Source organism: Eptatretus burgeri, chromosome 13 (assembly GCF_056783735.1).
Source record: "Eptatretus burgeri isolate ZD-2024b chromosome 13, Ebu_testis_v1, whole genome shotgun sequence".
In the NCBI taxonomy this organism is placed as follows: domain Eukaryota; kingdom Metazoa; phylum Chordata; class Myxini; order Myxiniformes; family Myxinidae; genus Eptatretus; species Eptatretus burgeri.
In genome coordinates, this window is record NC_140973.1 from 24579336 (window position 1) to 24594214 (window position 14879).

Below are 14879 nucleotides of genomic sequence, written 5' to 3' on the forward strand. Positions count from 1 at the left end.
AATTTCATGAATTGCATTTGTGATTGTAGCCCTAAGCTCATCTAAAGAATGTGGTTTTGATGAGGAAACAACAGTTTCATATTGCCCCATAAAATGTAGTCCAATGGGGACAGGTCAGATGAACGAGTGGCGAAGCAAATGATCCACATCTACCAATCCGCTTCTCTGTGAACACATCATTCAAGAACTGTCGCACATTTGAACCATAGTTGGTAGAGAGCCTCATCTTGCTGGTACAAGGTGATATGTGAAATATTTAATCGTCGCAGTTTGGGAACCAATATGGTAATTGTGGTGGTTGACTTTACCACTAACGTAGAAGTTACCTCTAGTAGAGGACCTGGCTTTGACATGTATGCACTTAATTTAGGAGAGGATAACTCAACTGTTTTAGGCTAATATGACCCCAAGGAACAACTTGGGATGTGTGCCAAAATCTCTATCCGGGACGAACAGCCTGAAAATGACCACGCCCTTTTAAAAATGACCGCCCTTTTTAAAATGACCACACCCTTTTTCATCAAAAGTGCTACTTCTGACATAGCTGTATCTTCTAAACCATTGGAGCTACAGATTTTCTGAGGTGCTCAAAATGTTCAGAATGGCCATGTTTATTTATTTATTTATTTATTTATTTATTTAGGGGGGTCATAGAAGAGTGTAAAATTTCTAATTTGATATTTTTTATGAGAAAATGGCTAAAAACCGTTTTATTTACCATACTTATTATCATACATACTGGAATTGCCATATATTTATTAACTTAAACTTTCTGGACTTAGAGCAAAGTTAGAAAATTTGTGTCATCTACTTGAGTTGAACTGACAATTTGGAATTTGAACAATTCAAGGGATTTTTTTTAAAAAGAAAGAAAGCGAGCATTTGATTAACATAAAGAAATTGTATTTTCAATCATTTACATAGTATTATCAATGGAATGTTAACTTAAAATGAAAAATAAAAAACAAAACATTACTTTAGTAGGCAGCAGTATCTGGAGAGCTTAAATGTTTCAAAGATCAGCAGGGAAATTGCCCAACCACCAACAATACAACTTTTAAAACCACATTCATACTGTTTATGTGTCACGTAAACCAGGGTCAGGAACATGAAGAGTAACACAACAGAGTACAGGTATGAGGATGATGAGCAGTGTTCATTCAGTGATAGGGTTTTTACAACAATCACCTCCCTTGCATTTGCAGTACTTGCAACACTTTATCCCAGCTACCCTGCAGGAACACCCATTTTTGCGAGCACACTTGCCACATGTGCAGGGATTTGGCAGGCCTTTGGGTTTGGAGATCACAATCTCAGGGACTAATAAACTGCCCCTTCTTACAAACCCATAAGACTCGGCATTCATAATCAGGGTGGCATCTCAAAAATGGGGCTTGGACCCACAGCTGCTGTTGGTAATAGCGTCTATGGATGTTTCCTTGCATTAGTTGAGGTGCAAGTGGTTCTCTCAAAGTCCATCTTGAGGGCATTGCTATCAAATGCAGTGAGACGCAGGTCGTCAAATGTCTCCAGGTCTGTTGATGGTTTGAGACACTTGACCAAGAATGTCTCTGCCATCTGTATTGCACTTTCTGCTAGCTGAGGACAGTCAAAATTCAGGATCAGAGAGGAATTTCCTGGTTTGCGGACAGCATTCAGGGCTGCAAGTTGAGTTGATATCTTGCTGGTTGTATCGCACCCAGTCAGCGCATGGAGTGCTGGGAGACACTTTGTGAGCTCGTCTCCCAGTGCTATGCAGATATCGTGGAGTGGTAATATTGATCTTTTCACTCCTGAATTGCGGACGAGCCAAAGCTCTTGGAGGCTAAGATCTCTCCAATTGACTGTGATATGGTATAACAGGCACACAAATACATCTGTGTCACCTGATGACAGCGTCATGCATGTAGGTCCTGACCGGTGACTTAGAACGTCCTGCACATGGAACATCATCCTGTCATCAGCTTCCTCGTGTGTGCAGTTGAGCCGAGGGAATGGAGAAGCACACCCACCTGACACCATCCATGCCTGTGGTGATATACCGAGGTATAGAGGTTTGGTTCCGTGGTAATTGGTGGTGAGCCACTCAACATGGAATGCCTGGAAAGCACTTTTGCTGATGGAAGATGACCAAAAGTTCTCGAATACTACTGGAACATTATGGTTTGGTGATATCACATCAAGGACAACCATTTCTTTTGACTTTCTTCTTCTCCCCCTCTCTCCATTCTTGATGCTGTCCTCTCTGCAAGCATCAAAAACGATATGGCTCTCATCACAGTTGTGCCCAGCTTTGGTGACCATAGATGTCAAGGCAATAGCAAAGTCATGGAATGTCTTGATGGGCAGATCAAGCTTCTTTAAGGGGACCTTTCTCACCAAGGCCATGAAGTCGATAATGATGGCGTGGGTTTGTGGGGAGATTTCTGGCCATTTTTAGTGGGCACAACTTCAGCAGCTCGGTCCCAAGTTGTGATTTGGTACTCTTCTTCAAGTAACCATCTTGGTCAACCAAGAAGAATGCAGAGTTGGTGATCTCATGCTTGAGTAGCTCCTCAACAGTGAACCCCCGGTGACTCCCATACTCAATAAACATGAGAGCTTTGATTGTCTCATCTTTGATGTCTGCTTTGGGAGCCAATTTCAAGGTGGTATTAGGGGAGATAAACTTGATTTTGCTAATAGTTGAGTGTATCAATATCGACCTATTTCTGAGTCGATCATCGATAAAATTAGCACAAGCAGTGCTGCCCTCCTTGATACAGCACAAGAACTTGTCTACATTTACATTGGTCACAATTTCTCCAGTGAGAACATTCTTCAGTGCGACTTGGTCTTGTAGAGGACTGCATACCTTCAGGAGATACTCCTCTATGTCTTGCACCATCCCAACTATCTTAGTTGCAGTACTTGGGTTGAAGTCCTGGTGAAGTGAGAGTTCTCCTTCGACATCATCCTTCATCTTCAGGAGGTCAACGTACTGGTCTTTTTTTATGCTTGATAATTCCCCACAGAGCTACTGCTTCCTTCTTTCTGGTGACCCCAATTATCCCCCCACTCACTTTGGCCGGCCGATTGTAGCACTGCTCTAGCGCCTGGTCAAAGGGCACTCCACTACCTTTCTTGGTGGTGTTCATGACAAATCCACCATTCATGTAGGAGTTGTAGAGGAGTCGGAACTTCTCCTTCAGTTGATAGCAGTCCTGTAGGAATAATGGTGTCCATCGAGAGTAGTTTGTTCTCCCAAAAAAGAAGAACAGTGAAGTTTCCCTCTCCATAGCACTGAGGTAGAGAATCCAGTCTCCAGAGCACAGAGAATTGGTCAGATCCCTGACTATTGGGAACAGGTGGGAAATGTATGTGTTCCAGTAATCAAAGGACTGGGACAGCGATGCCCTTTCCTTAAGGTAGACTTGAAAGGCTGCTTGGATAGTGTGATATTATCTATAATATAATGAGATATTATCTCTGTGACACTGGATGGATAAGTCGTTCTCTCACTCTCTCTCTCCGGATCTTGTAGCACTGGTGCTATGAATAAATCAAAAGCAGGCTGAGTGAGTGATAATAGGGTGCATAGAGTGATAGACAATGGGGTACATAGATTTTAAAAAGGGCGTGGTCATTTTCGGGCTCGTCCCGGATAGAGATTTTGGCACACATCCCAAGTTGTTCCTTGGGGGTCATATTAGCCAAAAATAGTTGTGATCCTCTCCTAAATTAAGTGCATATATGTCTAAGCCAGGTCCGAGACTACACAACAAAAATGTCAATTCATCAATAAACCTTGGGGAATTGTGGATTTTTAAACAACATTAATAATATCAACATTATAAATAACTTGATGAATGATGCATTCATATGCCATTTACAAATTGTTAACCTCCGCTATCGAAGATGGATGGAGGTTACTGTTTTCACCCCTTTCTGTTTGTTTGTTTGTTTGTTTCTTTTTTTGTGAACAGTATTACGGAAAAACTCCTCTACGGATTTCGACGAAACTTGGTGGGGGGTTTAGGTCTGGTCCAAGGATCATGCCATTAGATTTTGGACTTGGTCCAAAATCCAATATAGCCGCTATGGCGGCCAATTTGAAAAAATATTTGAATTGTTTTTTTCTTGCATTTCTACATGTTTTCAGTGATTTCCAACCCCCCCTCCCCCAAAAAAAATGTTAGAGAAAAAAAATTTCGATTTTTTTTTTTTTTGCATTTCTACATGTTATAAGTAATTTCCAACAAAAATCATGCCAAAATTATAATTGCGGCTGATTTTGGAACTTCAGGTGGATATACCCACGTAAAATCAATTTCTGTCTCAAGGAATCTAGTTATGACGAATGAATTGAGTATGTAAAAGTTAAAAGTAAAAGGCAAAGTTGCAAACTATAACTCTGTGAGCACTGTTGACGTCAAATTGAATGAATAGGATATCAGGTTTACTAGAGTGACCCAGCAGTATTGGCGGCGGAGGTTTTGCACTCTCCCGAGTGCTCCCCCTCTAGTTTCTATCATGTGTACATCAAAAGTTATAAAGGTTCAAAGTTACACAATGACTTTATGGACACCATGTGCATGTATGTATATGTACATGTATACATATATGTGTGTGTGTGTTTATATATATATGTATATATATATATATATATATATATATATATATATATATATATATATATATATGTATATATGTATATGTATGTATGTATATATATAAACACACACATATATATATATATATATATATATATATATATATATATATATATATATATATATATATATATATATATATATATATATAAACACACATTTATTAGCGTGGTATGCTGACACACGAACCCTGTTTCCCCATTGTCTGGGTCACTCACCTGCATTTGATTTTTTAAATTATTTATTTATTTATTTATATTTTCATTTACAGATGCTTTCCGACAGTTCTATGATTTTTTTCCTGGTATAACGGCTTCGATGTCCGTCGGCACACAAAATTACCGTGCTTCCCCATTGTCTCAGGTCACTCGCCTGCATTTTTATTTCAGTTATTTTTTACCCATTTATTTATATTTTAATTTATGGATGTCGTCAGATTATGTGATTTCCCCCCCCCCCTCCCCCTTTGGTGTACTGGCTTCGATGTCCACTGCCACGCAAAATTTCAGCTTTCTACATCACCTGGAAGGCACCGATCTTTCATATCAGTCAGTCAGTGTTTAGAAAGAGCTTTACATATATACATATACAGTACATATATTATGCATAATATATATATATATATATATATATATATATATATATATATATTATGCATAATATATATTGTATTATACATATATATATATATATAATGTATAATACATATATGTATAATATATTATGTATAATACATATATGTAAAATATATATCTATATATCATGTATAATACATATATGTATAATATATATTATGTATAATACATATGTGTATTATATATATATATATATATATATATATATATATATATATATATATATATATATATATATATATATATATATATATATATAGTATCAGATATATATTATGTATAATACACATATATATATATATATATATATATATATATATATATATATATATATAGTATCAGATATATATTATGTATAATACATATATATATATATATATATATATATATATTATATATGTATTATATATATATATATATATATATATATGTATATATAATATAACATATGTATATTATATGTATAATATATATATATATATATATATATATATATATATATATATATATATATATATATATATATATATATATATATATATATATATACATATATATATATGTATATATATATATATATATATAGTAGTCAATCAGTGATTTTTTTTGAAAAATTTTCTACCCTTATTGTCAGTATTTCTGTCGATATGTTTGTCTGTCTGTCTGTTGGGTAGTCGATTGAGTCGAAAAAAATAAATCCAAAAATTTTTTTTGAGATTTTTTTTTTCTACCCTTATTATCAGTGCAGTATTTCCGTCGATATGTTTGTCTGTCTGTCTGTCCCTCTGTTCGGTCCAGTGCTCCGTTAATACAATGGCGATTTCGATGAAACTTGGTTGGTAGGTTCATACCATGATCTCGTTGTGTGCAAATGAGAACCGTTGCTATGGACACCACCGTTGCCAAGCAACGGGACTTTGAAATATTTGAAAAATCATTAAAAAAAAAAAATCAAAAATCGGGCCACGAGCGACTGTGGGGCAGTACATTCAGCCATATTGTCAAAAATTTCCAGCTGGATCCTATGAAAACTGTCGGAAAAGATAGACTTTGAATGAACCCTGGTCGAAAACAATAAAAAGACGAATTTCATTATATCTCAGAGACTATGAGTCAGATATACATGAAACTGGTATGGTAGGTTCATGGTATGTCCTAGTTATGTGTGAGAAAGAACCGTTGCAATGGACCCCTCCGTTGCCCAGCAACGGCCGAAAAACCTCTAAATGTGGGGGTATTTTAACGAAAAAACAATCTGCAGCATTAACCCTTGAAGCTTGAATCATGAATTTTCTTGTGCTTATTCCTCAGGTCATTCCCCATCAAATGGGCCCATCACATCAGGTTCTATTGGGTCGTCGACTACCCATGTCCGCCTACCGGCTTGTTGGGTAGTCGATCGAGTCGAAAAAAAAAAATCTTGTCTGTATGTATGTCTCTTCGGTCCAGTGCTCCGTTAATACAATGGCGATTTTGATGAAGCTTGGTTGGTAGGTTCATAAAATGACCTAGTTGTGTGCAAATCAGAACCGTTGCTATGGACCCATCCGTTGCCTAGCAACGGGACTTTGAAATTCTTGAAAAATCATAAGAAATTAATTTTTTCGAAAATCAAAAATCGGGCCACGAGCGACTGGGAAGTACATTCAGCCATATTGTCAAAAATTTCCAGCTAGATCCTATGAAAAATGTATAATATATAGACTTTGAATGAACCCTGGTCGAAAACAATAAAAAAAACGAAGTTCGTTACATCTCAGAGACTATGAGTCAGATATACATGAAATTGGTATGGTAGGTTCATGGTATGTCCTAGTTATGTGTGAGAAAGAACCGTTGCTATGGATGCTTTTGTTGGCTAGTAACGGCTGAAAAACGACTAAATTCGACTTGATCGACTACCCATATCCGCCTTCCGGCTTGTACATATACATGTGTGTATATGTATATATATATATATATATATATATATATATATATATATATATATATATATATATATATATATATATATACAGGGTGTTCCAAAAAAATGTACTCACATTTTGGCCCCTCATAACTCATTGAATTTTTCATTTATTTTTAGATCAAATTGACCATAATAATGGCAGAAGTACGACTGCGTTTTGAAGAAAGAAAATTTATCATAAAGTGCTACTGGAAGCACGAAAACATCATGGAAGTGCAAAGACAATTTTGAAGACATTTTCACAAAGATCCACCAACGTGACGCACCATTGCTCGCATCCGAGATAAGTTTGAAACAGATGGAACTGTGCATGACGTCCATAAGGAGCGTTCAGGAAGACCACGGTCATCAACCACCCCCGCAAATTAAAATCAATTGCTGGAAACCCCCCACCGATCCCCACGGAAATCTGTACGACAAATGGCTCGTGAGACAGGAATCCCAAAATCAAGCGCCCATCACATTTTGAAGCGAATTAATTGGAAAAGTTACATTCCAAAATTAATCCATGCTCTAAATGAAGACGATCCTGACCGGAGAGCTGAGTTTTGTGTGTGGTACCTGGGCAAATGCGAAGAAGATGCAGCATTTCCATCCAAAATTGTTTGGAGCGATGAGGCCAGCTTCAAGTTAAATGGCTCAATTAACATACACAATTGCACCTACTGGGCTCCTGAAAATCCGCATGTTACTATTATATGGAATACCATTTAAACTTACCAGGGGTTACTGTGTGGTGTGGGATATCAGCATTGGGCATCCTTGGGCCATTCTTTTTTGACCAAACTGTCACTGGGGATGTTTACTTTGACTTGCTGCAGGAATCCGTCAGTCCACGTGTCGAAGAGATATTTGGTGACGAAGAGATTTACTTTCAGCAAGATGGAGCACCTCCCCACTACCACCGTGATGTAAGGGCCTATCTCGAAGCAACTTTTCCGAACAGATGGATTGGACGAAGAGGTAGTGTTGAATTCCCTGCGTGTTCCCCAGACCTCACTCCAATGGACTTCTTTTTATGGGGATATCTCAAAGATAAGGTTTACGGCTCAAAACCAGCAACAGTCGATGAGCTGAAAGAGGAAATTGAAAGACAATGTCTTGCAGTTCCAAATGAAATGATTCGTAACACTGTTGAATCCATTGGTCCACGTTATCGGCTGTGTTTGAAACGTGTTGGTCTTCAGTTTGAACATTTGTAAACATGCATTTATACATTTAACCATTAATCTTGTTTCTAAGTCAATAAACAATGCATTTATTATCATTTAAAGATTGAGTACATTTTTTTGGGACACCCTGTATATATATATATATATATATATATATATATATATATATATATATATATATATATATATATATATATATACATACACACACACACACACACACACACACACACACACACACACACACACACACACACACACACACACACACACACACACACACACACACACACACACACACACATATATATTGGAAAAATCAAAAACATTGCTGTTTCTTGGACTATTGTGATTGAGCACCTCATAATGAGAACGTTTTGAAGTGACCATGTGCCTCTGCATGTTTGTCTTGATCTCTCGATCTATTCCATGGGGTGCTGCAGTATTTGCTATGTTTCCATTTCACCTGTTTCCACCAGATGTGGCTGTGGGAGCATATGCCTCTGACGCAGCAGTCCTGCTCAGGTTAGAGTCTGTAATATGTGCTGTTAACATTGAATGCTTTTTTGTGTTTAATACTGAGTACATATTTCTTTTAAACATGAATTCAATGTCGAGATTGATTTTAATAAATGAGCCTTTTACATATTCACAGAAACAACCCCAAAATTTTTGGGGAACTTGCAATAATTTATATGTGGGCAGTCATGTTGGGCTCTGATTGGATAGGGAACACATTTGACATCATATAAAGGGACGAATATTGTATTTTATATCCTGTATAAGCATGCGATATAAATTTATTTTACAATGATCAGACATAGTGATTCTCAGTTTTTGAAAATTGACTTTTGTTTCATTTAACATAAGCCCCAATGGACATGCCAACTTTCCTGTATCTTCTCTCCACCTCTTCATAATTAATTTCATCTCCCTAGAGCTCGACCAGTCATATCTGTGTCTGCACGTCTCATTGTTCCACGGGGAATCAACCTCACAGCTCCACCATGTAGAACATTAATTAATGCGTCAGAGGCCTCGGAGTCTGGAAATACAGTGCCGGCTATCTGCTTCAATGTCTCGATCTGCCTCGCATATACTGGCTACAAGGTGTCCAAGAAAGTTGGTGAGATGGCAATACTTTTCTGAACCTTAATCCTCCCAAACATGATGATGAACAACTTTGGATGTCGGGTGACGTATAGGTCATGTGTCCCAGTCTCAAAAGGAGCCTTCTCTATTTATTCACGTGATAACCATCGTGCAGTTTTGAGCTGGAAGCTTGAGGCGGAGAAGGAACGGAACAGAGTGGGTCTTCATTCGAGAATTGATCTGGGTTCACCCATTGGTGGAAGCACCTTTCAAAGCAGCACCACGGTGATACGAGGAAAGGATCACTGCACTTCGCATCGTGTATATGTCAGGGTAAGGAGAAAGGACCATCTAATCCTCACACATTTAGTCTCTTGTGTTTGCTCACTCTCTCTTTTTATAGCTCAAAAAAAAAGAAGCCACCACCATGACACCACCTTAAACATCTTGGCACACAGCATCCTCCTCTGACTTATTATATGACCTTTTATGTGTTGTGCAGAATCAGGTGAAGGATGTAACTTCTCCCGTGAAGTTATCTTTGTCATACGAAATCCAGCAGAAACCACAGCGTCGAACACAACATACCCTCTTAGACCTTGGATCACTTACCCCCGTGCTGCAGAGAGACCCTCAGCACAACCACACTGTACAGCAAGAGGTTTGAGGCACAACTTCAATTCCAGTGCAATGACAAATGCTCAGACTTTCACCCTTTCAAACTTTCAAAACCATCGTCTGGTCACCCAGGAAGTTCTTGGCAAATAATTGAAATGATGTAACAAGTAAAAGATATTTTGAGTTCTTCTCAATGCATGAGTGAAGTGGTGATTTGCTTCCATCATTTCGATTTTTGACGAGAGCTTCCTGGGTGACCAGGCGACTGAGCGGTGCCATCCATTGCCCAAACAGTCAACAATTCCTCATAATTCTAAAACGACCCTGAATTTGAATTATTCTTCCCTTACGGTTTACTGTTTTTACCCCTCGCACACGAAGCAAAAAGCGGGGTTAAGTAATTGGTTCATATCTGTCCGTCTTTCCGTCCATCTGCAAACATCAGTTCATGATCGAGAAACAACATAATTTAAATTGAATGTTACATTTTGAACTCTAATCGGAAAACAAACCTGCTGTTTTATTGTACTTTGGCTCTGAATTTCTCCCGATCTCACGTGAGCAGATCGGAGTGAATTTTCTTTTTACACTGTTTGCCTTCCTGGCAGTCAAATAAAATTAAAATCATTCCAAACAGGAAACTCACTGTTTTTAAGGATGTTATAAAGGACACAAACAACAAGCACGAATAACTAATGTAATGTGTTAGATCTCTCTATCGAGTGCAGCCTGTGGCTGCTGATTGCATCATTGGTTGAGACGCAGCTATGCCGCTGATGCAGTGTCCCCGTTACCATTACACTGGTACTCATTTTGCCGACCTCGGAAGGATGACAGGCTGAGTCAACCTCCTGGTGTATTTTAATTCAGTGGCCAACGGGGCTTGAACACAGGACCCTAGGATCCCAAGCCACCACCCTAACCACTAAGCCAACACCAGGCTTGATGTGTTAGATCGGGTGGTGTAAAAGCTGCTGCATCAACGGTGATAAACTTCCAGAATTAATTAATTTATACGACTTTTACAATCTTTATTATATTTCAATTGAAAAAAAATATATATATATATATATATATATATATATATATATATATATATATATATATATATATATATATATATATATATACTTGGAACACTATAGAACATAAATCACCTTCTTGTCACTTCCAAGAACCTCCAACTTAGCAGTACTGTACTTGGACATGTTGTTGTTTAGTTGTTATTGTTGTTGTTTCCCTGGTCAATTCTGCTTGAACAGGCCCACGGCATGAAGATAGCCAGTTGATCTCTCAGGAGCAATCCAGAGATCCTCGCATATATGATGCTGTCCCAGGTCAAAAAACCAGTAAAGACCAGTAGCTTACTGGTCAACTGGTACCAGTTGAAAACCAGTAGCCAACTGGTACCAGTAAAGCCAGTTGGTTTCTTACTGGTTTTAATATGGAAATTGTAATAGAGTGATATATTACCAGTTGAAATACATGTATTTAACTAACTGGTATCAACTGGGACCAGTACATTGTAACTGGTATCAACTGGGACCAGTAAGACTTTAACTGGTACAAATATGAGCTACTGGTTTTTTCAACTGGGAAATTGGAATTCTGACTGAATTTAACTGGTACCAGTTGAAACCAATAGAGACCAGTTAAAGACCAATTAGAACCAATAGAGACCAGTTGAAAATGTGTCCTGGTTTTAACTGGTTTTTCGACCTGGGGTGCTGTTGGCTAAGTGGAGACAGGACCACACTGTCTTCCAAGTTGTGTTTTGCTGTGTGCGGGGCGTAATGACAAATACCAGTTTATTTCATCAAGCAAGCAAAGAATTGTGAAATGTAGGGGAAAGGGTTGGGAGGTGTTGTGGTGAGATGAACATGATTGTTGGGGAAATGGAATTATGGAAGATGTTTGTGAGTCAAAACGAAGCCCCGATGTGCCCGCCGTGTCCACAGACTCGCTTCGAGTGGGACTGCTGGGGATCTGACTGTGCTGCAGACCTCCAGCTCCATGGACGCCTCTCCTTGCCGAGGTATTGGCAATTCACACTTCATCCCGCATGCAACCTCCTTCTTCTTCCGTATGGCAGCATGGCTGCCGGGTAGCTATCATTTTGTTGGGGCGCGACTTTGCTGCTGATGCTGTGCCCCAAAACCAGTACACTGGTACTCATTTCCCTAACAGCTCGGAACGATGACAGGCTGTCAACCCTACCTGGTGTTAATTCAGCAGCCAACAGGGCTCAAACTCAGGACCCTAAGATTCCAGGCCAGTCACCCTGATCACTAAGCCAACACCAGACTTATCCCACATGCAATCATGTGTATAATATTCCTATTGATTGCTGTGATGGCCCAACTTTGGAACAACGTACCCTACTCACATCTACTTATTTAGAACGTTTCCATCCTTTGCCTGGCATGGGATGATTAATACATCATGTCAAAAGGCTGCAGTTAAAGGGAAATAATTTGTTTTATTTGGCACTATATTAAATAATAATAGTACAGCGAGCATCTGGGTAACGTGACTTCTTGTTCATCTTCATTGTAATGGTCAAATGCACCGTCATAACAGGCAGGATCTGAGAAAGTACCACGAGCTTTGAAAACTGATTTCCCTTGTCGTATCAAGAATGTTGTGGTGAGCATCGTGTTATGTGCCAGTCCCCCAGAGGCCCATCCACGGGAGTTTGTTGTGGTGGGAGTCCCTGGCTCAGTGGCCCTGGATCTGTCCGTTTACAATGCAGGCGATGGAGCCTACAGGCCATATGTTTTAGTCTCCTTCCCACCTATGCTCTTCTTCATCAATGTTTGGGAAAAGGTGAGGGGAATGGTATATCCATATATATATATATATATATATATATATATATATATATATATACTCCTTCCATATAAATGCTGAATCATTGTGGCATCGTACTACTAGCACCAACCTTTGCTAGAATATGGCATTTGTGCAATTAGTGATGTAAAAGTTCATGCTTTCAAATCATCCTGGCTCTACGCTCACGATGTAAGCCGCGTGAGACAATAGGCCAATGTTATGACTTCTGAGCAGTAATCAAGCTTGATTCACCGTCAAAAATATCAACATTCTCATGTGTTCATTTTAGGAGGCCAAGTCGACCAGCTGTCATGTGATTAAGACTGGCCTGCTTGACTGCTCAATCACCAACCCCTTCCTCAACTCTCACAATGGGGTACAGTTACATTTATATCATCCGTTTCTTTCCTTTCATCGTTAATTTAATCAATTTGACAATGGGATGCAATTGAATAACTATAAACTTAATTACTACCTCTATGCTGGTTGGGTTAACAATACCAACAGTCTCTGCAGTCCCTTTGCAGCAGTGTTTTTGTTTTGAATGTATGTCTCTCTGCAGAAAGCTGTTCATTACCCCCCAGAAAGTCGTAATGGTTGGGCAGCCATCGCATCACAAAGGATTTCTGTTAGTTCAGCTTTGGTAAAACATAAAACGTATCAAGACTGTCCCCACATGACATCATGAGGTTACTCGCTCTTGCATTGGCATGCTTACAGGATGGCATCATAACCTCAAAAAACTTCACCGAACTCGGTGGGATGGAAGTTTCTAGTAATTTCTCGAACAACCCAGAACATTCTCATCATGCACATGTACAGAGGCTTTGGTGAATTTTTCGAAATGATTACATCAAGCAATGCCGAAGTCTGGTGCTTTCAAAAACTGTACCTATGGCGGTTAATTACATCACGAAACTAAAACTGAGAATAGTTAATTTTATTTCAGGAGAATAAGGGATCAAAGGTAACCGTGAGACAATGGAGACATCCTTTTCCAGTTGGAAATAGAAGGTAAAAAGTCGGGGGAGTTTTACCTCCTGGCACCTCATGGCCTCTTATACACAGCATACAGAGTCAATCCACCAACCTGGTATATAGCAGGACAGCTGTTTAACCACTTTGTGGTGGCAACTGGCTTGGCTAGACGCAGGACCACAAATGGGTGGCAAGACGGCGTGGTCAGCAGCTGTGGGACGCGAGGAGTGGGCGGCCGACAAATTGATGAAGCAGCTGGAATAACACGGCAGCCAAGGACGGTGCCCAGTGGTTTGCTCCTCGGAGGATTGATAGATATTTGCTGCGAAGGCTTGCTCACGCGGGCGAGGAATGTTTGGGAGATTTACGGCGGTAGTGCTTACAAAATGTCCCCACTCATTTAGTTTTTTTTTACCTGCTTGAAGCAGGAGATGAAAATCGTGGACTCTGATGGGATGTTTCCCAACAATCTTGATTGATAAATTAATTGTGAGTACATTTTCGAGCATCAAACACAAACGGAGCTAAACCTCTGTATAACCTAATGGCAAGCGTGATGTCCTTGACCTCTTTGTACTTTCTACGTGACCTTTTCCCATGTGTAATCAAATCCATCCGCATGTTCCTCATGTATTTTAATCTTCGATGACCTGTCTAGTCTGGGTTACATGAACGGCCGGGCTACAGGCTTTCACCCTGGTGCTTTGCAGACAATGCCTTGCGTTGATGAGTATGCCACCAGGAATGATGCAACGCACGGATGAATGAAACTCCAAAAGTAAAATAAACCCACCATGGCCCAACATCTCGCTGTTAATCCTCAAACCGGAAAGGGGGACGTGGCACGGAAACGTTTGAGGGGAAACATTTGAAAGCTCTTGGCAGGGAAACATTTAACACGAATGAACGAAACAAAGTTGTTCCATGTCGG

The 14879-nt window shown here is 39.2% G+C and overlaps 1 protein-coding gene, 1 long non-coding RNA gene and 1 pseudogene across 3 annotated transcripts in view; 1 reads left to right on the forward strand and 2 right to left on the reverse strand.

Moving 5' to 3' along the window:
* The window catches only part of LOC147014080 (integrin alpha-9-like), a 91196-nt gene that overhangs the window by 43126 nt on the left and 33191 nt on the right, over positions 1–14879 (forward strand). For both annotated transcript variants that reach the window (XM_085851735.1, XM_085851733.1), the window contains exons 13-19: positions 8908–8953; positions 9367–9554; positions 9696–9853; positions 10023–10181; positions 12097–12173; positions 12808–12964; positions 13260–13346. In XM_085851735.1, the coding sequence (XP_085707861.1) occupies positions 8908–8953; positions 9367–9554; positions 9696–9853; positions 10023–10181; positions 12097–12173; positions 12808–12964; positions 13260–13346 (872 nt within the window). The remainder of the gene's footprint in view (positions 1–8907; positions 8954–9366; positions 9555–9695; positions 9854–10022; positions 10182–12096; positions 12174–12807; positions 12965–13259; positions 13347–14879) is intronic.
* The window catches only part of LOC147014081 (uncharacterized), a 111511-nt gene that overhangs the window by 33079 nt on the left and 63553 nt on the right, over positions 1–14879 (reverse strand). The gene's annotated exons all lie outside the window — the stretch shown is intronic.
* LOC147014082 (uncharacterized) lies at positions 1157–2474 on the reverse strand (annotated as a pseudogene).